The sequence below is a fragment of the Rhinatrema bivittatum genome, chromosome 8 (genome assembly GCF_901001135.1).
Source record: "Rhinatrema bivittatum chromosome 8, aRhiBiv1.1, whole genome shotgun sequence".
Taxonomy (NCBI): domain Eukaryota; kingdom Metazoa; phylum Chordata; class Amphibia; order Gymnophiona; family Rhinatrematidae; genus Rhinatrema; species Rhinatrema bivittatum.
The window spans coordinates 264927931-264954162 of record NC_042622.1 but is presented as its reverse complement, the minus strand read 5'-3'; the positions used below and the strand labels follow the sequence as shown (position 1 = coordinate 264954162).

The following is a 26232-nucleotide window of genomic DNA, read 5'->3' as shown; positions in this document are numbered from 1 at the left end:
TTTGGCCAGTCCGTCTACTCCTATTCCTTTCGGGTTAACTACCCAACATCCTTCCACCAACCCTTTAAGGGTTTCAGGATGCCCTCCGTTCCAAACTCCACCCACGTCATTGCGCCCTTCGCGCGTCTTTGGGTGCATTTGGTGCACTCTCGGGCATCCTCAGCTCGGTACTCACCCATATGTGAGGACTACCATTCTGCTTGTCCTGTGAGAAAGCAAATGTGGATTACCTGTAACAGGTGTTCTCACAGGACAGCAGGATGTTATTCCTCACGAAACCCACCCACCACCCTGTGGAGTTGGATCTGTATACGTTTTCACTTTTATTTTAGTTTCGCTTGCGCTTTTAGCTATAAGACGAGACTGAGGGAGACACCTGTGGCTCACAGAGATAATTGCAGGCTGAGCATGCTCGGTGCACTCAGTGTGCCAATGTCAGTAAAAGCTTTGTAGAAACTTTGACAGAAATGTTTTCCATACAGGGCTCCATCCTGTGATGTCACCCATATGTGAGGACTAACATCCTGCTGTCCTGTGAGAACACCTGTTACAGGTAAGCAACATTTGCTATCTCTCTTGTGGCAAGAGAGAACTAAAACTGTACCTCAAGTTTCTAGAAGTGTGAAAAGACAAATTAAATAACCCACCCCCCCCCCACCCTCCATCACAGTGCAGTGGAAAAGTCCAGAGCTGTTCATTGCATCAGAGCATACTGATGTCCCCAACACATCAGCTGATCAAGGGATTCACTGTGTAAGTCATTCACTTTTACTCAATAGCTATGCCATTCACAAGTCAAGCTAAGCGGCACTCTTAAGGCAACACCTGTTAGGGAGTGAAAGATCACTGGAAATGTCTCCAAAGGTGATATCTCCTGCTTTCTCTGCCTCCACAAGGTTTTACTAGCAACAGAAGGAAATTGGGAGAAAACTGAAAATACTGAACAGCATACATAAGGGCTCCCTGAGGAGAGCCAGATAGAAAAACAGTCATGGAAAGGGGTTTTTTTTTTTAGTGTATTCAGAACAGAAAGGCAGAATGTCAATGCTAAAAAAGTGTTGTATTAAGTTTTCCCATACCAGTACAATATCTGGACTTTTCACACTGAAAACATCTTCAGACCAAGCCATGCCTGGCTGAGGAGACCTGTCCCCTTTCCTCTGGAGCCTAAGTCCCACAGTGTGATGGCCCATGCTATCCAGCAGTTGTTTGACTTCACCGGACGCCATGTTGTCAAAATAGACAGTGGCACTCACAATCTGGTCACCTACAGAGAAAAACAATCATTTTAACAAAAATACAAAAAATAATAAATGTAAAAAACAGAACAGTGCTATATCAAGGAGACACCGCTACATCCTTAAGTATGAGTCTAATAAACATAGTTTATATAATGGTGCTTGCAGCAGTTTACGCAGAACAATTTTTAGAACATACTAGCCACAACATTTCCCTTTGTGAACTACCTTGAGAAACAAAATCATATTTCCAAACAGACCATAGGCTTCACCCCAGATTGAAGGGACTGTTACCCCAGTTATTTGTATCCAAGTTTTGAATCACCCTGTTTTTTGTAAGACAACTTTTTGTCATGGTTATTGTTTGAATGTAAACGACTTGATTAGTAATTCTGTTACTGGAAAATCGGTATATAAAAGTGCTAAATAAATAATAAATTTTGAGTTCATTAGAGAGGAGACATCTGCTATCAAGAAGCCTTCTTGCAGTCCATGAGGCTGGCTACTTCAGAGGCCAAGCTGTTTTTGTATATTTTAAATGGTTGTAGACTGCTTTGATTAGTCATTAACCAGAAGGCGGTATATAAATATTTTAAATAAAATACAATAAATATCAGAGTGTAGGAATGATGAAGCAGGATGTCACTAGCGCCTCACACCCGCACCTTCATGTACTATGCCCATTTTGGCTGCAGGAGAGTTCTGCACTACTTGCTTCACAAAGACGCCAGCATCCGTCTGATCAATGGTAAGGCCATGCGAACCACTTCCTTGCCAGTTTGGAAGCAGCAGCTCCCGTGTTTCTTCCTCATCTTTTTCCATCTAAACAGAACCAGAGAATAAGAATGGAAAACTCAGGAACAAATAGGATCTCTTGTTTCAAATGATCATTTGATGCCATGCACCCCAAGAACTTCCCTTCTCAACATAAATAGGAGAAGACATTCTCTTCATCCTATCTGGATGAGGCCTCTCCCACTTACATCCCATACCTGGGAAGTCTCTGGATTTGACCCAGAGACTCCAGAATTCTAAAGGAATTGCCAGGTCTCCGGGCTAACCTGGCAAAACTCTGGATGGGCTGAAGAAGTGCCCCAACTGGTCCAGGTAACTTCTTCCAGGCCGTGCGGGTAGGAACAAGGAGAAGATGAGTCAGGTCATGCGAATGGAAGAAGGAGGAGTGTCTGCCGCATGACGGAAAAAGAAACAGTGATAGTAGTGGTTCAAATGGCCGAAAGCAAGACGATGTCTTTATCCGTCATGCAAGGAGGGGGCTCCTGCACTGCCCAATGGGCCTGAAGGAAAAGGAAGAATCTGCTGTGCCTTTGGGACCTAAAGGAAGAGGAGGCAGCTGCTATTCCTGATTGGTTTGGGGTGGGAAGAGGGAATGAATGAGCATGTATGTGTGAGAGAGAGAGAGAAATGAAGGTGTGAGTGGGCATGTGTGAGAGTGAGTGATTATGTGTAAGTGTGCGGGCATGTAGTGGAAGAGGAAGCGAAGTGAGTGAGCATGTGTCTGAGAGTGTGAGTGTGTAAGAATGAGATGAGTGAATGTGTGTGGGAGAATGAAATGTGTGTTCGTCTGTGTGTGTATAAGAGAGAGAGTTCATTTTATCTCCCAATTCCCTGCTAATCCATGTCAATCATAGGGTGACTAGAATTCAAATGTTCCCCAGTATGCTTATATCTGAATAGCTGGAAGATTCCTAAGCACAAATGCCTCTGGTTTGCAAACTTCCTGAACCCCACAAATGGAGATATTCATTCTGTAGTTTTCCCCCTCCCATGCTGAGGAAAAGACTTTCAGACTGACTAATGGGACTACAGGTTTATCCTGTGGGGATTTGCTCCCATGCACACTTTCCAATTTCAAGGTATAGAGGCATTGCTCCTCGAATTATGACAGTGAGTGGCCTAAGAAAGGAAACATTTACTCAGAGTCTTGATGATTAACACCATATTTGAAGATGACCACTCATCCAGTCACAAGGGCATACTAGCCCATACTGATATCATCACAGTCTGGTTTTCCTACACTTAAACCAAATAATATCATTAAAGGGGGCCAGTCTAGAGCTAACTTCACACTGAGAAACCTTCCAGGCTACAATGCACTCACACATGCAATCATCACATGCAGTAGTTAATTAAGGGGCGGATTTTCAGAGCCCTGCTCGCCGGTGCGCCTATGTTCAATAGGCCTACCGGTGCGCGCAGACCCCGGGACTCACAAAAGTCCCGGGGTTTGGCGAGGGGGGGCGTGTCGGGGGCGTGTCGGGGGCAGGCCCGGTCGGCGCAGCGTTTTGGGGGCGTGTCGGCAGCGTTTTGGGGGCGAGCCCGGGGGCGTGGCCATGCCCTCCGTACCCGCCCCCAGGTCGCGTCCCGGCGCGCTAGCGGCCCGCTGGCGCGCGGGGATTTACGTCTCCCTCCGGGAGGCGTAAATCCCCCGACAAAGGTAAGGGGGGGTTTAGACAGGGCCGGGCGGGTGGGTTAGGTAGGGGAAGGGAGGGGAAGGTGAGGGGAGGGAAAGGGGGTAGGCTGCGCGGCTCGGCGCGCGCCGGCTATACAGAATCGATAGCCTTGCGCGTGCTGATCCAGGATTTTAGCGGATACGCGCGTATCTACTAAAATCCTGCGTACTTTTGCTGGCGCCTGATGCGCCAGCAAAAGTACGCCAATTCGCGCGGTTTGAAAATCTACCCCTAAGTGTAGAGCACCTCAGTCATCTACTTATACAACAGCAAAAAATATAGAAATCTGTTTAGCAGGGAAAATGTTTGCATTTGAATATTTAATTTGTGGAGGTAAAGTTTCAGTGCAACTCCTCACTGGGATTCTATGCACCTAGGGGCGGATTTTAAGAGCCCTGCTCGCCTAAATCCGGGCGGATTTAGGCGAGCAGGGCCCTGCGCGCCGGTAGGCCTATTTTACATAGGCCTACCGGCGCGCGCAGAGCCCCGGGACTCGCGTAAGTCCTGGGGTTTTCAGAGGGGGGCGTGTCAGAGGGCAGGCCCGATCCGCGCGGCGTTTTCGGGGCGAGTCGGGAGCGTTTCGGGGGCGGGCATGGGGCGTGGTTACGGCCCGGGGCGGACCGGGGGCTTGGCCGCGCCCTCCGGACCCGCCCCCAGGTCGCGTCCCGGCGTGCTAGCGGCCCGCTGGCGCGCGGGGATTTACGTCCCCCTCCGGGAGGCGTAAATCCCCTGACAAAGGTAAGGGGGGGGTTTAGACAGGGCCGGGCGGGTGGGTTAGGTAAGGGAAGGGAGGGGAAGGTGAGGGGAGGGCAAAAGAAAGTTCCCTCCGAGGCCGCTCTGATTTCGGAGCGGCCTCGGAGAGAATGGAGGTAGGCTGCACAGCTCGGCGCGCGCCGGCTATACGGAATCGATAGCCTTGCACGCGCCGATCCCGGATTTTAGCGGCTACGCGCGTATCTACTAAAATCCAGCGTACTTTTGTTGGCGCCTGATGCGCCAACAAAAGTACGCCAAATCGCGCTATTTGAAAATCTACCCCCTACTATTTAGCCAATCACTACTCAAACACAAGATACCTGCAATCACTGTGTTTGAAACTCATCTTATGCGGAAAAAGTACATGTGCACAGTTAAAACATCCAAAATGGTGTTGTAAAGTATGCACATCAACTCCACATACATTGTTGATACTAGGGAGCCCAAAACTGACTGTGGTACACCATTTATGAATGTAAGTGGGCCCATCGAGATTTATGCTAGTATTTTATAAACTGTGTGGCAGGAGCCGAACATCTAATAAAATACCATATGTTTCTGCCCCAAAAGTACACCCATGTATTTGTAATGCAGGAACACGCATACATTCTCTATCCATTTTATAAAATTCTGCACTTATATGTTACACACATATTAATTGTAACAATCAGGGATGTGAATCGTTTTAGGACGATTAAAATTATCGTCCGATAATTTTAATATCGTCTTAAACCATTATGGAACACAATACAATAGAGATTCTAACGATTTATCGTTATAAATCGTTAGAATCGTGAGCCGGCACACTAAAACCCCCTAAAACCCACCCCCGACCCTTTAAATTAAATCCCCCACCCTCCCGAACCCCCCCCCAAATGAGTTAAATAACCTGCGGGTCCAGCGGCGGTCCGGAACGGCAGCGGTCCGGAACGGGCTCCTGCTCCTGAATCTTGTTGTCTTCAGCCGGCGCCATTTTCCAAAATGGCGCCGAAAAATGGCGGCGGCCATAGACGAACACGATTGGACGGCAGGAGGTCCTTCCGGACCCCCGCTGGACTTTTGGCAAGTCTCGTGGGGGTCAGGAGGCCCCCCACAAGCTGGCCAAAAGTTCCTGGAGGTCCAGCGGGGGTCAGGGAGCGATTTCCCGCCGCGAATCGTTTTCGTACGGAAAATGGCGCCGGCAGGAGATCGACTGCAGGAGGTCGTTCAGCGAGGCGCCCTCGCTGAACGACCTCCTGCAGTCGATCTCCTGCCGGCGCCATTTTCCGTACGAAAACGATTCGCGGCGGGAAATCGCTCCCTGACCCCCGCTGGACCTCCAGGAACTTTTGGCCAGCTTGTGGGGGGCCTCCTGACCCCCACGAGACTTGCCAAAAGTCCAGCGGGGGTCCGGAAGGACCTCCTGCCGTCCAATCGTGTTCGTCTATGGCCGCCGCCATTTTTCGGCGCCATTTTGGAAAATGGCGCCGGCTGAAGACAACAAGATTCAGGAGCAGGAGCCCGTTCCGGACCGCTGCCGTTCCGGACCGCCGCTGGACCCGCAGGTTATTTAACTCATTTGGGGGGGGTTCGGGAGGGTGGGGGATTTAATTTAAAGGGTCGGGGGTGGGTTTTAGGGGGTTTTAATGTGCCGGTTTTGCGATTTTTAGATTTTTCACGATTTTTCACGATATTTTACCCCCCCAAACGGCAACAATACGATTCCCTCCCCCTCCCAGCCGAAATCGATCGTTAAGACGATCGAGGACACGATTCACATCCCTAGTAACAATGCATGTAATACCCCAGAATTAAACATACAAGCAGGCATTTTATAAAGAAAATACTTGCACATGTACTTGGAATCATCAGTTCGCCGATTCCTTCCCCAATTCACCCAGACCCTCCAGCACCTCACACTGATGTCCCTCCAGTTCACCTAGACCAACCACCCAAAAACCGCAGACAGAATCAGTTCACAGGTGTAAAGGTGGGGCAACAAGTTTGTTAATGGGTGCATGTATACTGCTTACAAAACAGCAACCTGGGTGTGTACTTCTGAACCCACCCTGAAACTCCCCTAAACTCCACCTTTTATTTTCCGTATTAACATTTACACATGGCACTGCAAATACGTGTATACTCTCAAGGTTTATAAAATAGGATACACACGTATATCTGCCTCTCCCGCACATAACTCTTAATATACATGTGCAGTTTTCTCCCTTGATTATGTTACAGTTCTATGTACTCTTAAGCTAGCTGAAAATCCACTTAGGCCAATTCAATCAGTCTAACCACGTAAACCCTCTTCTTACTGGATGAGATGGAATGTTTCTGGGTTTTCTTGCTAACGTTTATTTTAAATATGGAATGATTTTGTTGTTTTGTGATGTTTTTATGAATGTTTTATTGTGAAGCAGCAGAAGAGAAGAAATCTTAAATAAATAAAATATACTTCAAGGCAAAGGCTTTGAAAATGTACCCAATGGTTTGCTTCAAAACTGCACGGACCTCTCCATTAGGGCTGTCACCTCGAACTGACGTTTTCCCACGTCCTTCTTCTCCCTCTACACTTGTCTGTACCAGCCTTCATTCGATCAGAGAATCGGAAGACAAAGCTACACAAACTGCTTCCACTGGCAACGTCCTGCGCTGCCACGTCTATTTCAGGCCCCCCATCCTGATGCCAAACCTGCAATCCAGGGATGGGCACAGCACCTGGCTCCATCCCAAGAGGGATGTGAACCTGCTCATTTCAAATTCAACAAAATGTTTTCAAACCTTAGAGAATTGCAAGGGTTATCAGCCCCGGGACCTGTCACCTCCAGAAAGGTTCAGCTTGTCAGTTCTTCACTTTGACTTGTAACAGTTTCCCAGGCTGGAAGACAAAGCAAAACAATTACAAAAACTTGAAACCTTCTCTTTGAGTTGCCTTTATATGTTATAAAAAGTGTCTATCATGCCATGGAACGACAAGAATTAGATAAATGCTATAAAGCCATTCTGAAAATGAGGGCTTGCTCCTTGCAGACATTTAACTGAACCATCAGATGACACAGGTTTGACATCTTGACACTAAGGATTACAGTTCAGGTGACAGTGCTGTACTAGATCATTCACATGCCTGCAACAACGCTCCTGCCCCTATAGATCTTGCAGACTCCATTAGCACACAAGGATGTTAAGTGACTCGCTCAAGGTCACATAGTCAGTGATGTCTAAGGGAATATAACCGTAGTTTACCCTCGTCAGCTAGGTGCTAATTAGAGATGTGCTTCGGGTAAACATTTCGTGTCGGGATTCGTTCCCCCCCCCCCCCCGCAGGAATTTTGTTTTTCCTGTGGTTCGGGGGGGATTTCGGGGGCCCCTATTTTCGGGTTAGTGTGCACTAACTCAAAAATGAATTTTTTTCCGAAATAGCCCAATTCGGGAAAAAACAATTGCACATCCCTAGTTCTAATCTACCCAAATCTACACTGCTAGCCATCAGAATGCAGAAAAAAAAACACACATCAGGAGGATCATTTCCAAAAGGGACTCTGCAGGCAAAGTGGCAACTTTATCCACAGAAATGCCTCTTTTAAAAACTGCCCAGCTGATGTGCTCATAAAATTACACACATACCCTGTATGCACCCAATTTTACATGCATAGTGGCAAGGCATTCTGGGGAGGCAAAGTCTGGGCAAGGATTGGATTCACACCCATTACCTTTTGATTTTGAAAAGTACACGTGGAGATTTTCTCAGGGAAAAACTTCCTGCACAAATCAGCGAGTGTGACTTGTGTGGTGAGCTTTGCAGGAATTTATTTCAACGTGAACTTGTGTGTGAGTTAGATTTCAATACTGGTTTAAATATGTGTGTGATAGCACATAAATTTATGCAGGCTATTATAAAATACCCCCCCCCCCCCCAATCATCATGGACAAGTATCAATGACTCTCATGGATAATATTTCTTGAAAGGTTGAAGTTGGTCAGAGCAGCAATGTTAGGACAGATTTCCAAGGGGCGGAGTGAATCGGGCAGTTCAATTGGCTGGATGCTACCTACTGGTATTTCAAGAAATGTTTAGAAAATGATGAATTGCAGGGTAGTGTTTTTATCCATTATTATTCTATTAAGCAGGATTTTGTTCTGGTTATTTTAAAATCACTTTAAGCATAGGACAGGTCTATGTAATCTTAAGCTAAGGGACTATTATCTGTTTTGGCACTATTATAACCATTTTCATTTACCATCTTTATATAGATTTTTGTTGTATGTTTATTATTATGGTGTTCTTTGACTTTAATTGTAACTATGTATGTGATTTTATTATTTGCTGCTTTGATTTTCTATTAGAAAAATAGACAAATAATTAACTAAACTCAGAGCCATTCACTACAAAGCTATAAACAGAGGCAGGCAACCAGAAAGCGCCCCTATTCTTCCAGAACTTTATAGCATCTGTTCTCAAGATGTTCAAGCCAAAGCTTTCCTGAATAGAAATCAATTTCATTCGGAACCAGGTGCTGTCTGTTCCCCCAACTCCAAAGCTTAGGTGACAATACAAATCATAGTGAGCTTCTTGTAAATAAAGGCCCATAGGTGGCATATAACTCAGTTTATTACTCCTGCTATCCAGAGAAGGCATTTAATCTAGGATCATAAAACAAAACTGAATATTTGTACAGGGACAAATACTTAAGAGAAACATGTGTAAACAAAAGAGTAGAGCAACACATTTATCAAACACCCTTTTTGTTGAAGCAGTATCTGAAAGGATTAAAGCAGGCCTTCTCAAATCTATCTTACCCCACAGCCAGTCGGGTTGCAGGATTTCCTCAATGACTATGCATGAGATACATTTGCATACCCTGGAAACCCAGCATATACAAATGTATCTCTTGCATATTTATTATTGATATCCGGAAAACTCAATTGACTGTGGGGTCACCAGGACAGGGTTGGGAAGCCCTAACTTAGGCCCTGACGCTGGGATAGGGTCTTCTGCTAGGTATGCCAAGAGCTCTGCAGCTTCCTCCCCAAATCAGAACCTCCCTCTAGCATCATTATCCACTTTTGATGCAAATGCAGAAGGCAAACTTATCAGCTGGGGAAGCATGGACTGACCCAAGACTCGATGCAGTTAGATGCCCTCTGATTTCAATGCCATCTACCAACAGCAAGAACATATCCATGACTTCAGTATGTTTATACCAGCAGTTTGAGATGTGTTCACTGTCCCTCCCACTTACTCATGCACACTTAACAATGAATCAACAGTTAAATGAAAACTTGCCACTCGTTGTTTATAGAAGATTCAAACACAGATCAGCGCATCTTTCTTCATTGAAAACAACATCAAGGGCAGCTGTCAAAGTGTCCACACTGGGACGAAATCCACGGGTACTTTTAGCCCATTGATGTTGCACCAATGTTCAATGTTGTGAAAGTCCATGCGAGCTTTAGCCTTAAAAGTTTGCCTCAGGTGCAAAGTACCCGCAGACATTTGCACCTGCATTTTTGTGGATACTTTTTTCATGGAAAATAACACACAGGCTGGTGAATTTTCAAAGGGGGTAACGCTTGTAAATATAACATTCTATCATAGCAGCTTTCAAAACCCATTTGCCTGCAGGTAAAACCTATGAAAAAATTCAATGGCATATACTGTAGCAATTTTGAAAAGTCCAGTTACACAGGTAAAGTGCATTTACACATGTAAAACCTAGTTTTAAGCATGTACATGCTTTTGAAAATCAGGCCCACAGATTTTGACAATGTGATTTATGTGCATTATTCCCCTCTTCCCTCCCCCATCCTAAACCCATCCTAGGGAACACCTCCCCTAGATATTGCTGAAAGCATGCGCATCGAGGAACCCCATGCAGATTTTTACCAGCATCGAGGAAGAGCCATTGTCAGATGGCCATTTAACAAGAGTAAAATGCTTTCTACTACGGAAATCATTCTGAAAACTCTTCTGGTAAGGCCTGCTTCAATAAAAAGCCAGATAACTCAGAAGAGAGGCCCTTTTGTTTACTGCTAGTCGCATGCAGAGTGCCTCGGTCAGGAAGTGCAGTCTCTGCACACATTCACACACATGCACGCGCACACACGCACATATACAAGCTCGCACGCACACGTGCACATAGGCTGAATACTGTGCAAGGTAATAGGCGTTGCACACAAGAGGGAAACTCTCCCCACCTCCTTCTCAGAGTGTAACCACCTAAGCAGACTTCTCATGGCCTGACTGCTGTTCCATCTAAGTACACAGCTTCTTGTTGCCTTAAAATGAAGCATGGAACAAACAAAAAGGTCTCCGGAGCTAGGAAAAGGAGTATGGACCCCAGCTTGGCCGCTGCTGGGCAGCAGAGACTACAAGCATGAAAAAATTCAGTCACGCTGCAGGGAACAGCTGGACACTATTCTGAAGTCAGTTACATTCCCGTCTGTATTTACAGCGTAATAGCTGCCTTCTAGTCACAAGATTTGAGCATTTCTTACATAACTTGCTCTCTTTTTTTAATGATAAATACCTGCCACCCTCCAAAAAATAGAAATGTCAATCTATGGAAATTGTGGTAGAATTTCTTTTTAGGCCAGCAGTTTCCCCCTTATTTCATTTGGGTTTCCAGCTCAATCAAAGCTCACTTCTAGGGCTTCTAACAGGACTCGAGAGGTGATGTTTTGGAAGAGCTCCTCTGTGGCCTAGCTATAATCTGCACTTTGAGACAGAGCGTCTGTTTTGGCCTGACTAGCTGACAATACTGGTAACTTTTGATCTTTGAGCGCTCCACTTTGGTGAATTTAAGGAGGAAGATATTTACCAGAATGTCTACAAAAACCCTGAAGGCATTGCAGGATAGAACAAGACATGCGCAGCAAAGATGGCGGCTGATACAGAGAACACACTAGTCATTTTCAAGGAGGAATTGATTAAGAGGTATCAAAAAGTGTACTGGCATTGTTGGAAGATAAATCGAGTAAATTACAATCCTCGTTAGACTTTAATACACGATGAGTCTAAGCATCATGCTTATCAAAATTTCAGACTTGCCTAATAAATTGGTGACACAGGAAATGGCGATGGAGTGATGATATGTGGCCCAGCTAGAAGCATTAAGAAAGGAAAGTGAAGCACTTATGGATAGAATCAAGGACGGCGCAATAACATTCATGTGATCGGTCTCCCAGAATCAGTAAGAGCCAGTGAACTTTTGTAAGTAATCCAGGTATGGCTTCCTGAACATCTGGGCCTATCCCTTGAGACTGAACTTATTGTGGTGGAAAAAGCGTACAGGATAGACCTGCAAAAAGACGGTGCTGCTCATCCAGGACCTGTGATTGCAAGGATCTTAAACTATATAGTTAAGAGAAGCTATGGGTTGCTAACTGAAAGAAGGGCAACATTGTATACGACGGTCACAAGCTTCTGCTGTTTAATGACCAGTCTGCAAAAGGGTCTGAAAGCAGGACATTATTAAGTCCAATATCTTCAAAACTGTATCGCAAAGGGATCAATTTTGCTCTCTTATTTCCTGCAAAGTTGAGAACTGCAAGACAAAGGGAAAACTAGCTGTCTCAATATTAAGGAATAGATAGATAACTTTATGGCAAAGATTCACACAGGATACAGTTATTTTGGGATTCACCAGAATTGAAACACTAGCGCTCAGCGTATTTTTTTTTTTTGTTTTTCAATATGGAATTAGAGCTGGTTTTGGCAACGGACTGTAATTTTGTATTACTAATACTGTTTTGATTAACAAATTGTTCGCCTTAAGTTGCTACGGAGTTGCTGTATGTCGGATTTTACACTGCGCCACAGGTGAAACAGCACCATCTGCTAACAGCTCCTCTGTTTGCTAGTTTACCATCAGATGAGCAGTGACTACTGCTGTCTGTTTAGGAGACAGTATTGCCAGTTGATCATTGCATGTGTTACAAATTTGCAATGTTCAGGAAATGTAATTTATCAGGCAACATCTGTTAAAGTCTTTGGTGCATTTGCAAGATACTTTGTCTTCATTTTCAATATTCTGTGCATTGTCTGTTCTTTCTACTGTGCGCCTGTGATAAATATCTGTCATGCAGGTTCAGATCTTTTGATTGAATCAGGATATGATCTTTACAGCAGTGGCAATCACTAGAATACATAAATGTCTGGGACTCATAATTCTTTCAATTTGCCTTTTTCGAGGACTGTGGAGCTTGGTGATGTGTTCAATGTCTGTTTGCTAGAACCCCTTTTTCCCTTTTTGAATTGATAAAAGACATAATGATAAAACAAGGTGCTGTGACTTTTTTTTTTTCCTTTTGAGTGACTACTTTGACTATTAGAATGAGGAGAACCAATACAATGACAAGGCTTATTATTTTATTTTATTTTGTGCAATGGACTTTATCAATCACATTCTCAATGCCTTAGTTAATTATTACTACTGGGGGAATTCTGCACCAAAAAAATTAAAAATTCTGCACACACATTTTCTAAATTTTGCAAAATTCTGCACATTTGCCAAAATAATACAATATTTTTTGCAAATTAGCATTCTGCATTTTAGTGCAATCCAGTATTTATATTTTTCTCACTTAGCAAGGGTCTGTAGTGCCCTAGACAGACTAAAGTAATACCACCCCCCGCCCAACTCACTGTGAGTTGAAAGTGCCCCTCTTACAGTGGTAGATATGTAGAGCCATGTTCTCTCTTGTACAGTTCTCTCTCTCTCTCTCGGCAACGGCTTTCCAGGGATCATGATCTTCCTCTTCCAACTAGGCTCGCAGAACAAATATTAATTATTGCCACGATCCTGCCTGCAATCTGTGGGAAGGGGAAATTCGCAGTGGTGCAAAACTCCCCCAGGACTATTAATTGTATTAGTCTTGACTTTTGGGTTCACGAGTTCCAGTATCTACTTTCATTGTTCCAGTTGTTGGCCACATTTGTCCCTTTGTTTCTTTAGCCTTGTTATTCATATATGGGACACACAATGGGCATCTTCAGCTCCATCCTGAAGAGAGCAAAAGATGTGGTCCTTTGGAATGGTTATATGTCTTTGTGTGCAGTTTGTAGGTTGTGTTTGATATGTTTATTTATTTATTTATTTATTTATTTAACATTTTTATATACCGACATTCATCACAGATATCACATCGGTTCACAGAGTAACACAAACAGACGCCTGGGGTAGCGGTTTTACATCGAACAGGATTCAGTTATAAAACAGCAACAAGATAGTAATTGAGGGAGGGGGAATATAGGGGAGAGTTGAGTAAAGAATTGAATGTTATGAACAAAATGTTTGGTGTGCTTGCAGTGCAAGTGTTGAATGGGAGTATGAATGTTGTTGCTGGAGCATGTACTTGATCCAAATATGATTCTGTGAGTCCAGGATGAGGATATCTAAGCTGGGGGGCTTCCAAGTCTTCAAACATTTAAGGTTATAAACATATTTTTGTTATGTCAATGGTTGATATGAACATTTAGTTTCTCAATATAGATGACATTCATTCCCCCCAAAAGAGGAAGAAGCTACTATGTTTTAAAAATGTAAGGCTCAAATTATCTTTTTCCAATAGTCACATCTTACTGATGCAGAGCAAAAGAAGCTGAAGGGTGCCTGGGTGGGACAATACAATTACTCTTCCTACTTGAGTAGACAGCATGGTGCAGCTGTCTTAATACATAGGGATGGTTCCTTTTATTGTAGACAAGAAAATCATGGATAAAGAGGGCCACTTTGTCATTCTTAATTACATTACATTCTTTGCAATATATATGCTCCCAATGTATAATCATTCTTTTTTTGTTGGTGTAGTTACTGAGTTGGGTCAATATATCAACCATCGGTTGATTTTGGGTAGTGATTTTAATTTGGGTAGCAGATCCACAAAGAGATGCTAAGCCAGCTAGGGCTGCCAAGTCCTCCAAGTCTAACGGAGGTATTGCTTTTGTGGTGACAGAGCTCCAGCTGCTTGATGTGTGGTGTACCCTTCGCCAGTTAGAAAACGATTTTTCTTACTATTCTAAGTCACATGGATGTTCTTCTCATATTGATTATCTTCTCATCTCAGCTTCACTATTCGCAAAAGTGTTTGCTGCAGTCATTAGAACTATAATGCCCTTAGATCATGCTCCTGTTTCTATTTCTGTAATGGCGTTCACATCTTTCCCCATATCATGATACAGAATTTCATATTATCTGAAGTTGAAATGGAAGGAATATATGGAACTTAATGTCTCCTGAAGTGTCTCCAGATGTTTTCTGGGCCATTGGGCAGGTGGTGTTAAGGGACAATATTTTCCCACAAAGCTAAGATTAGAGATGCCGAAATCTTGAAACTAAATGCACAATTAAGCCATCTAAAACCCACTCATATTAAACATATGAACCCAGATGTAAAGCTATAGATGGATAATGTCAAAATGAATCTTAACCAATTGCTGTACCCAAGATAAGTTAATTCCATTTTTAATTTTTGCTCCCATCTATTTAGATTTGGCAATAAGGCTCGTAAATTATTGGCAAAATTCCTACAAATGCCAAATCTAATCATTATATTTTGACTATGAAGGATAACTTCAAATTTTTGTACATATTAATAAACAATTATACTCTGCTAAACCCTCTTCAGAAGCAGCTCTTCATAGATTTTTCACAGCACTCTGGCTGCCTCAAATGACTACAATTATTAACTGTTAGACAATACAAATGGATTAAATGTGCAAATCTTTGTTGGCCTAGACTACAGAATGTTTTAGAAGGTGGAATATCATAAGAATATAAATAAATATACAAAAATACAATGAATAAATAAACTGTCTAGATGTCACAAATGACTTCTACATGGAGCAACTGGTCCTGGAACCAACAAGAGGTGGAGGGGGCTACTTTAGATCTAGTTCTCACTGGAATGCAGGCTCTGGTGCAATAAGTACTTAATATATTATAGTGCAACTGAACAAATGCAATGCTGCATCATTTATTTAGAGATTTTTATATAGCGCGGCACGTTCAGAACATCACCTCGGTTTACAAGGAACAATAATGCAGCAACAGGCTTTACAATAAAATACTTCGAGAACTATCACTGAAATGCATGCAGCAGGGTTAACAGTACAACAAAAAAAATAGAACCATATTTGAGATACGTGTCATAAATATACAAAGGTGGGCTTATTCTAGAGGGACAATAGCAGGATAGGTGAGGGGAGAATGGGTGTCTAAGGGGAGGTCAACAATGATGTATTCAGCATATCAAGGGTAATGTCAGTCATGAATATATAAAGGTGGACTTATTCTAAAGGGGCAATAGCAGGAAATGTAATGCATATTCATATACATATTCATGGTAATACATATGCATATACGATAATACATATTCATATATGATAAGTCCCTGCACTAAACAGCGTAGAATCTAAGTGGATACCTGAAGCAACAGAAGATAAATGACTTGACCAAAGTCTCAAGGAGCATCGGTGGCAGAAGTTGTCTCTAACCAGTAGGCCACTTCTTCCTCCCATAACAGTAGTGGAGTCACTTGGAAATAGTGATCATAATGCAATCAAATTGGATATAATCACTGGAGGGAGAATACAGTAAATAAAACTTCAGCAGCAGCAGGGTAGAGAATGAAAGTACAGAGTAATGCAGATGAGAATGAATTTACTCAATCCTACATTTAAGAAATAATATCTCAAAGAGATAGTAACTCAATAATATACCTGGACTTGACCAACATTACTCAAATAGTGATTTTATTTATGAAATTGTAACCGAACTTTATTGGCACCTGTTAGAATGTACGATATCCTAGATTTACTAACCTTAGTCTATGTTCCTATTTGTAAACCGTTGCAATGGTATATAACTTAGCAACGGTATAGAAAAGTTTTTAAATAAATAAAATAAATAAATAAATAAATAAAATGGAGTATATGATAAAATGATGAAATAAGTTAGAAGGAAACTAAAGTAGCAATTACAAGGATTAAAATTATGCATGAGGCATGAAGATTGTTTAAAAATACCATTTTGGAAGCCCAGATAAAATATAGTACACAAGGATTGGAGGAGTAGCCTGTTGGTTAGAGCAGCAGCCTGAGAAACACAGAAGCCAGGGTTCAAATGCTGTTGATATTCTTTGTGACTTTGAGAAAAACAAGTCACCCTCTGTTGCCTCACGTACAAATTTACAGGGTCATTTATCAAATTGCACAATAAAAGGGGTCTAATGTGCAATAAACGCATGATCTTTATCCCGTTATATGTTTATATGCAAATATTATGAGTTTGCAAAAGCTAGCTATTTATGCAAATGAGGGACTCCTACCACATGTCACAAAACGTTTACGCACACTAACGACGGATTTAATGTCGGAAACACCTTTTTTTGGTGGTAGGGGGGAAAAAGTTTTTATTGCAAGATAGCTGCCATAATTGCAGATCGTGGCTATTATGGCCACTATTATTGCGAGCGATAAGACGAGGGCTTTTCTCACACACACCTACACAGCCCTGCTGGGCCAGAAAAATAACCTTTTCTTACCTGCCCTCGCTTCCTAAATCTTGTGTTAGGGGGAAGTATACTAGCAGTGGGATACTGGTGTTTCACTGGTCCACTTACGTGATGGAAGTGGGATTTGTTCTGGACTGCATGAGGGGGGTTGAGAGGAAAGAAGAAGGTGAAAATGGCAAATGTTTGATTGTTTTTCTGATTTGCCTTTGGAGTGCATAAGAGACACTGCACTCTGAAGGTTTGTGTATTTGGTAACTTTAATTAAAAGTTCTACACTCAAGGGAAATACACAGACGCCATTGCCAGTTTCACCAGTTTTTTCCCAGTTCACCCAGGCTAGGGATAGGACTTCCAAATCCCCCTAGTTTATTTTTTTCCTTTTCCCCGTGTTAGCCCTAATCCATAATAGCCCGCTGACATGGTTTACAGGCCATCTATAGCAGCAGTAAAGTTAAGAGGTAGAGGACCTCAGCACGCACCTGTGCACGTAAGTATATACACGCACATCTACTGGCCTCCTCTCCACCCCTTTATCGATACTCTTCATACGTGCACATAGCAGGAGATATGCGCCTACTCAGCTTTGAAAATCCATTCTGCACGTACCGACCCAACTTGTGCACATATCTCCCAGTTCGGATTTGTGATGCGCTAATGCGTCGCACACCGCGATCCTGAGTCCCGCGACGAAAAATATTATCATGGGCTAGCTACGTTTTTCACCTACGTAATGTGGAATGTCAAAAATGGGCCTGGCCACGCCCCTTTTTGTGGCCACTAACGCACGATATTCCCACAATAAATATAGCAGTTTGATGAATCTAGGCCTTAAATGGCAAGCCCTCTGGGGTCAGGGAACTACCTACTGTACCTTAATGTAACTCCCCTTGATCTGCCAATGAAAAGGTGTGAGTTAAATCTAAATAAATACCTGTGCAGGAAATGTTCTTTGTCGGCAATAACTCGAACTACTGAACAGCAATGTAAATCTGGAAGAGGTTCTAGAGCAAATTGAATAGCAGAAAATCACCAGGACCTAATGGTATTTACACCAGAGTTCTGATGGAACTCAAACATGAACTTGCAGACCTGATACTGGTAATCTGTAATCTATCATTAAAATCTGCCACTGTGCTCGAGAACTGGAGGGTAGCCAATGTAACACCAGATTTTTAAAAGGTCTCTAGGGATGATCCTGGAAACTACAGAAGAGTAACCCTGTCAGTGCCATGCAAAATGCTGGAACCTTTTGTTAAGAACAGAATTTCTGCGCACATGAATAAACATGGCTAATGGGGAAGAGCCAAAATTTAGCAAAGGAAAGCTTTCTTTTATTAATCTATTAGAATTATTTGAAGGTGTAAATAAACTAGTGTACTAAGGTAAGCCAATCATTTTCAGAAGCAGACTGTGATACATTACAGGAGGACCTTGCAAGACTGGAAGATTGGGCATCCAAATGGCAGATGAAATTTAATGTGGACAAGTGCAAGGTGTTGCATATAGGGAAAAATAACCCTTGCTGTAGTTAGACGATGTTAGGTTCCATATTAAGAGCTACCACCCAGGAAAAAGATCTAGGCATCATAGTGGATAATACTTTAAAATCATGGGCTCAGTTTGCTGCAGCAGTCAAAAAAGCAAATAGAATGTTAGGAATTAATAGGAAGGGAATGGTTAATAGAACGGAAAATGTCATAATGCCTCTATATCGCTCCATGGTGAGACCGCACCTTGAATACTGTGTACAATTCTGGTCGCCACATCTCAAAAAAGATATAGTTGCAATGGAGAAGGTACAGGGAAGGGCAACCAAAATGATAAAGGGGATGAAACAGCTTCCCTATGAGGAAAGGCTGAAGAGGTTAGGGCTGTTCAGCATGGAGAAGAGATGGCTGAGGGGGGATATGATAGAGGTCTTTAAGATCATGAGAGGTCTTGAACGAGTAGATGTGACTCTGTTATTTACACTTTTGGATAATAGAAGGACTAGGGGGCATTCCATGAAGTTAGCAAGTAGCACATTTAAGACTAATCGGAGAAAATTCTTTTTCACTTAACGCACAATAAAGCTCTGGAATTTGTTGCCAGAGGATGTGGTTAGTGCAGTTAGTGTAGCTGGGTTCAAAAAAGGTTTGGATAAGTTCTTGGAGGAGAAGTCCATTAATGGCTATTAATCAATTATACTTAGGGAATAGCCACTGCTATTAATTGCATCAGTAGCATGGGATCTTCTTAGTGTTTGGGTAATTGCCAGGTACTTGTGACTTGGGTTGTCCACTGTTGGAAACAGGATGCTGGGCTTGATGGACCCTCGGTCTGACCCAGCATGGCAATTTCTTATGTTCTTATGTTGATAAAGACCCTCACGAGAGTCTCCTCAGAAAACTAAAAAGTCATAGAAGATGATGTATTATGGACTGTAACTGGTGAAAAAAATAGGAAGCAAAGGGTATAGGATTAAAAGGTCAGTTTTTCTAATGGAAAAAGGTATAAATAGTGGAGTGCCCCAAGGATCTGCACTGGCAACTGTGTTAATTAACTTATTCATTAATGATCTGGAAAAGTGAGCAGTGAGTGATGTAATCAAATTAGCAGGTGACACAAAAATATTCAAGTAGTTAAAATATTGTTGTTTATTAAACTTTATATATTGCCTGCAAAATGAATTACCCAAGCGCTTCACAAACTAAAAACCCAGGTAATAAAATACAAAAAGTAAGATTACAATCTGTGCATGCAGTGAAACATTTCTAAACAAGACAGTAACTTACTGAATCCAATAAACTCTGGTCTGAAACAAAGCCACCTACAAGATGTAAACATTCAAAGGCTTGTGTGACTAGCCAAAATTTTACTGCTTTTTGAAATTTAAAGTAATCCACTCAGTACTTAACATTTCTATAGCACTACACAACATACACAGCACTGTACAAACGTACAAAAAAGAAAGTCCCTGCTTCATAGAGCTTACAATCTAATAAGATAGACAGGACGAGAGACTTGGGGTATTTCATAAACCAAGACAATGGTTTAAAAGAAAAGAAAGTCAGTTAACAAGTCTATAAGCAGACAATCAGGCATAAGATTTAAAAGCGGTTTCAAAAAGCTGGGTCTTTAGACGGTAAGAGAGGGAGAATGACGCTCCAGTTCAGGAAGACTATTCCAAGCACTCGGCGCAGCCAGGTGGAAAGCACAGAGCTGGGAATTGGCAGTACAGGTGAAGGGCACAGATAGGAGTGACTTATCTGACAAGCAGAGTGCACTAGGAGGGGAGTAGAAAGAGATAAGAGAGGAGAGGCAGTGAGGAGCTGCAGAGTGCAGGCATTTGTAGGTGAGAAAGAGGAGCTTGAACAGTATGCGGGAGCAGATAGGGAGCCGATGCAGTGACTTCAGAACAGGGGTTATGTGAGCATAAAGACTTTGGCGAAAGGAAGTCGTGCAGCTGAATTTAGGACAGATTGCAGTGGAGAGATGGCTCGCCGGGGAGACCTGTGAGGAGCAGGTGGAGATGAGAGAGTGGATAAGAGTTCTGATAGTGTAGGTAGCAAGCTGGGAACTGCACAAGGTCCTTGCAAACCTGGGGAACTGGGCATCTAAGTGGCAGATGAAATTTAATGTAGATAAACTGCACACAGGAGAGAACAATTTTCCAAGGCATTTACACAGATAAACAGGTATTTGTCCAGATAGACTGATCTGGCTGAAAGTTGTTCTCCTGTAAGAGCGTGCAGAATTTAACCATGCACGTACTTTTAACTGGGTTAAAGAGAGGCATTCCCAGGTAGTTTCTCTTTGAAAATAAGTTGCAAGGAATGTGTGGATAAAAGTTTGCATATACCTTACAATTAAACAGATTATTGCCACAGCGTGTTCCACTGGAGCCTGAGTATAAGTACGGTAACCCGGCAAGGGCACACCTTGGAGAGGCCGGGTGGTCTGGAACCACTGCTATTCCCTGTGGGTTTGAGCCCTTGGGTGCAGGCAGACAGCAGGACTTCCCGGGCAGAAGCAGGAAGGGCCAAAGAGCAGGACAGGAGCAGGAAGCAGGAAGCAGGAACATAGCCAAATACCAAGGAACATGGCCAGGCAGAACAAACTCTGTATGGACTGATGGACCAGCAAAGGTGTGTTAGACTTGGGTTCCTTACAAATAGCTCCCTATTTGGGGCAGGGTTCTTGCTGATTCATAGTCCCTGGGGCTCCACTGTTAAGTGACCCTAGCCTTGAATACCTGGGGGCTGTAGGTTTGCTCCCTGCTGCCCCTGACAGTTCTTCAAAATTGCTGCTTTGTGTGCTCAATGCTGGGTTCTATATTAGGAGTCATCACCCAGGAAAAGTATCTTGGAGTCATTGTGGATGATGCATTGAAATTCTCAGCTCAATGTGTGATGGTGATCAGAAAAGCAAACAGAATGTTAGGAATTATATGGAAAATGTCATATTGCTTTTGTATTGATCCACGGTGTGACTGCACCTTTAGTAGTGCGTGCAGTTCTGTTTGCCCCATCTTAAAAAAGATATAGGGGAATTAGAAAAGGTGCAGAGCAGTGTAACAGAAATAATAAAGGGGATGGATCCGCTCTCCTATGAGGAAAGGCTAAACAGTTTAGGGCTTTTTAGCTTGGAGAAGAGAGGACTGACGGGAGATATGATAGAGGTCTATAAAATCAGGAGTGAAGTGGAACAGTAAATAGGGAATGGTTATTTCCCCTCTGAAATAATACTAACTGGTAGCAGATTTTAAACAAATGTCAGAAGGTTTTTCAATTAATGCACAATGAAGCTGTGGAATTGGTTGCCAGAGGATGTGGGCAAGGCCAGCAGTATAGCGAGGAAAGGTTCTGGAAGGACAGATCCATTAACAGCTATTAGCCAGACAGGCTTGGGGATCGCTACCTCTTATTGCCAGCAGCTGGGAAGGAACTACAGGAAGTAGATCTGCCGGGGTACTTCATCCAGATTAATACTGTCAGAGACTCAGTATGTAACGTCATTCCTTAGGTTCTTAATTTAGGAAACCCCCTGCCATGTGAACTGGGGTAATAGGATGTAAGAGAGAAAACTAGATGTTTTCTCAACGCTATAATCACTTATTTAAAGATGGCGCTCTGGACCAGGGTCCCACCATGAGTCGTGAAAACGATGGCTATGAAAAAATACAAAAAAATGTGATCCTTTTTCTCATGTTCTTTCTTTGTTTTCCTGTAACACCTCAATGCAGCTATGTTTCAATAAGTGGATATGCACATGCATCCTTTCATGTTACAGAGAGTAAATTGCTTCATCTTTGTTCAAAGAATCAATAAAATCTTAGTCTTAAAAAACATGCAGATCTCAGGATTTAGCCAGACAATACTGTAATATCCCAAACACACACAGAAATTGCTCTCATTTCTTGTCCATCCCTGGTCTCAATCATCAATCAACTTGTCAGATTTTCAGATTTTGATTAATCACAATTTTGTCACACAGTGGATCTTAACATGATCCCAGCCACACAGGCGCAAAAGATATATAAACCTAAAGACCCGAACATCCACACGCTCACGGACCTAAACATTGTGAGGCTCATTTTCAAGCAGCCCACATCAGCTACAGTCTGCAAAAGCAGCTTTGACCTGCAGGACTTCAGCCAGAATGTTCCCAGTGGCTTTCTGCGCATAAATCCGCTTTGAAAATGCACTGGTGTGCGCAGAACAGGCGCCGGTACATGCACCCAAAGTTACATCTGCTCAGGAGCACGTGTAACTTTGTGCATGGGTACAGGCTTGTGAAAATCAAAACGTACGTGTGTGAGCCGTGTCCCAGCACCCACCCCCACCACCTCTCGGTAGCGTGTACGTATGCGAGAAATGGCTTTATACACACACCACACAACCCCCTCCCCCGGGCAATTTTTAAAAGTCCATTTCTGTGCACACAACTCCTTTGGCAAACTACCGCCCTTAAATATGTACACACACACACACACCACAAATCTTATACATTTTGTTTGCAATTATGAGCAGATCTCCCATTAGCTTCCACCCTGGCTTTTAAAGGGAGGAGAGGGAAAAAAAAACCCAGAAATAGATAAGGATGCAAATAAATAAAATCAAATGTTTATGTCTGCACAGTCATGAAAACCACAAAGACCAACAAATCACAAAGACCAACAAATCACACACCTTTTCCCTCCCAGATAGCAGTGCTGAATCAGAAGGGGGGGAAGAGAGGCCTGGGCCCACAGAGTCAGCCTACCAGGCCAAATCTGGAACCCCTCTTCCACAAAATGGGAGAAAAGCCTTCATGAATCTGGCCCTCTTGGTCTTTCAACTGCATAATCGTTCTGCCATGATCCAAGCATCACTTCAGGATTCTCAAACTCCACACATCAGCAACGCTTTTACGATACACTCTCTAAATTCAGGCCGTACAAGCACGGAATCAAAGGATCTCTTTTCCTGCACCTCAAAATGGACTAAAAGGGCAAAATCAACAGAAGCAGGCACAGAGGGGCCCATGCAATAATGTTCGCGGAAAGCGGGCGCTGCCTTTTCAGCGCCCGCTTTCTTAACGCACGCATGGTTGCCCGCAAAGGGCGACGCCATGCAATATGTAAATTAGGGGGTCGCACTAGGAAGGAGGCGCTAGGGTCGCGACCCGCCACGGCTGCAGGTTATGAAAACAGAGGCCGAGTTTACCGGCCTCGGTCTTCATAACTCGCGGTCTGCCGGGTTTTTTTTTTTTTACTTTAAAAAAGAAGTACAGAAAAGCAGTTTTTTTCTGCTTTTCTGTACCTTTTTGCATCGGCCCCAAACTGAGTCAGTGCCCCAACACTCACATAAAGCAGAGCCCTGGGATTATAGGAATCTTCCAAGCTCTGCACCAACAATATTAAAGACCAAACCTATATGTTAGGCGGACTAATTCCATGAAAAAAGCCAGAAAGGCGGGAAGGGGGTCGGGGGAGGGTTATTAAACAGATATTTAAATAGCAAACATTAAGCATGGGGCCCATATGGGAGAGATTAAAGTATCTGCTAACAACAAGGAATGCAAGAAGCAACAGAACTGAGTTTTTCACAGATAAGAAGTTGTACAGAATCTGCCCCATCCCACCCCCCACTGTAGGTGGGGGGTGGGATGGGCAGGCGCAAACAAAAGTGCGCTGGATTTTATAAGATACGCGCATAGCCGCGCATATCCTGTAAAATCCTGGATCGGCGCGCGCAAGGCTGCCGATTTTGGGCAGCCGGCGCGCGCCAAGCCGCGCAGCCTGCCTCCGTTCCCTCCGAGGCCGCTCCGAAATCGGAGCGGCCTCGGAGGGAACTCTCTTTCACCCTCCCCTCACCTTCCTCTACCTAACCCACCCCCCCCGGCCCTATCTAACCCCCCCTTACCTTTATCCATGGATTTACGCCTCCCGGAGGGAGACGTAAATCCACGCGCACCAGCGGGCTGCTGGCGTGCCGAGACTCGACCCGGGGGCGATTCCGGAGGGCGCGGCCACGCCCCGGAACGCCCCGGCCCGAAACCACGCCCCCCGAAACGCCCCCGAAACGCCGCGTCATTCGGCCCCGCCCCCGACACGCCCCCGTCCAAAAACCCCGGGACCTACGCGCGTCCCGGGGTTCTGCGCGCACCAGCGGCCTATGGAAAATAGGCCACTGGCGCGCAAGGCCCTGCTCGCGTAAATCCGGGCGGATTTACGCGAGCAGGGCTTTGAAAATCCGCCCGATATTGTATTAGCCCAAAAGAAAGAAATCCTACAGCTTATCAACTTTTATTTCTACCAAGTTGAAAAAGAAACTTTGCACTCAAAGTTTGGCTGTCCTGAAATACATATCTGCTTTAAACCTAGAAACAGCAAAGGTATGCAGACACAGACCCCATAACCCAGAGAAAGTAGAACTTAGTGTTGTGAGCACAGACAGGCGCTCGAGGCGTGAGCCTCTGTGCCGTGATACGACCTGCACAACCCTGGGGCTGACCGTGGTCCATGCCACTGGTAGGCAAATGCATCTGAGCAGGGGCTAGCTGAAACAGGAACATTTTTGGCTTGGAAACAGGAACCCTCTTGACTTGGAACGTCCAACACACTCCAGGAACTGAGAACCAACCCCCCCTGCTAGTCTCTGGGGCAGCCCTCCAGCCACTCGAAAGCCCTTTCGGACTGTCGCTGTGAAGCAGTTTGTGCGTGAGGACAGACAAAAGCTGGACTAAGAAGATGACTCTGGAGACTAGAACAAGACGCTGAATACTTGGACATGATGAAAGCTCAGGACTTGGAAACATGACAAAGGCTCTGAGAGAGTCCAGTGCCACTGTGTGCCCTACAAAACCCTGGAACTGGCTGCAGACCACACCAATAGTGGTGCAGGCACTGGACTCAAAGACTTGGAACAAGACAGAAGCTGGAACAAGAACTCCAAAGTCTAAGGACAGGACTCAGGAACTCGGAACTCAGCATTCAGACTCAGGAACTTGGAAGACTCCGAAGACTAGAACCATCGGAAGATTCAGGCAGGACACAGTCTAGGAACAGGAACCGAAGATTTGGAAAAAGGCTTGGAAGCAGGACTGACGATGAGGACCAGGAACAGGAAGACCATCGATGATCACAGGAGACCAGGAACAAGATGAGAGACCATGAAGGACCTTGCAGGAACTAGGAGACCACAGGATCTGAAGACCCTTGCAAAGGCCACAAGGAAGCATTTGAAGAGCCCTTTTATAGAGCTAGAAGAAGGACGTCATCAGGAGGGGCCATGGGGCTTTTCCTGCTGCGGTCCTTTTAAATTCTAAACAGACGTGCGCACATGCCTAGGAGAACGCCAGCAAGCAGGAGCAGGCATGGAAGTCAGTGGCCCTCAGGCTTCGAAGACCAGGACAGCGTTGGCACAGCACCAATAACAAATCCAAAAACAAAATACTTATGTAAGAACATAAGAAATGCCATTGTGGATCAGACCAAGGTCCATTGAGCCCAGCATCCCATCCCAGAGAGTGATCAGTCACAAGCACCTAGTAGAACCCAAAAAGTAGATCATTGTTTCTCATGAACTCAAACAAAGATGAACCCTTTGGATTATCTCAGAAATGCTGTTGTGCTCCAGTCAAAGAAAATACAAAATGGAGTATTTGTATCGCACTTTTCCAATCTCCCTCTTCATTCCAGGGACGAGAGAGTCCCCCTCTCCCCATAGGATATAGCCTGAAAGGATGGAATCTCTGAGAACAGAGCATCCCTCATCCCACAAGATAAAATTGTACATGGAAGATACACT

The 26232-nt window shown here is 43.9% G+C and overlaps 1 protein-coding gene across 1 annotated transcript in view; it reads right to left on the bottom strand.

Annotated features, from left to right (window-relative positions):
* Positions 1-26232, bottom strand: part of AHNAK (AHNAK nucleoprotein) — a 68955-nt gene that overhangs the window by 27937 nt on the left and 14786 nt on the right. The window contains 3 exon segments of the mRNA XM_029614890.1: positions 1080-1267; positions 1904-2060; positions 7229-7325. Coding sequence (XP_029470750.1) covers positions 1080-1267; positions 1904-2060 — 345 coding nt within the window. The 5' untranslated portion in view covers positions 7229-7325.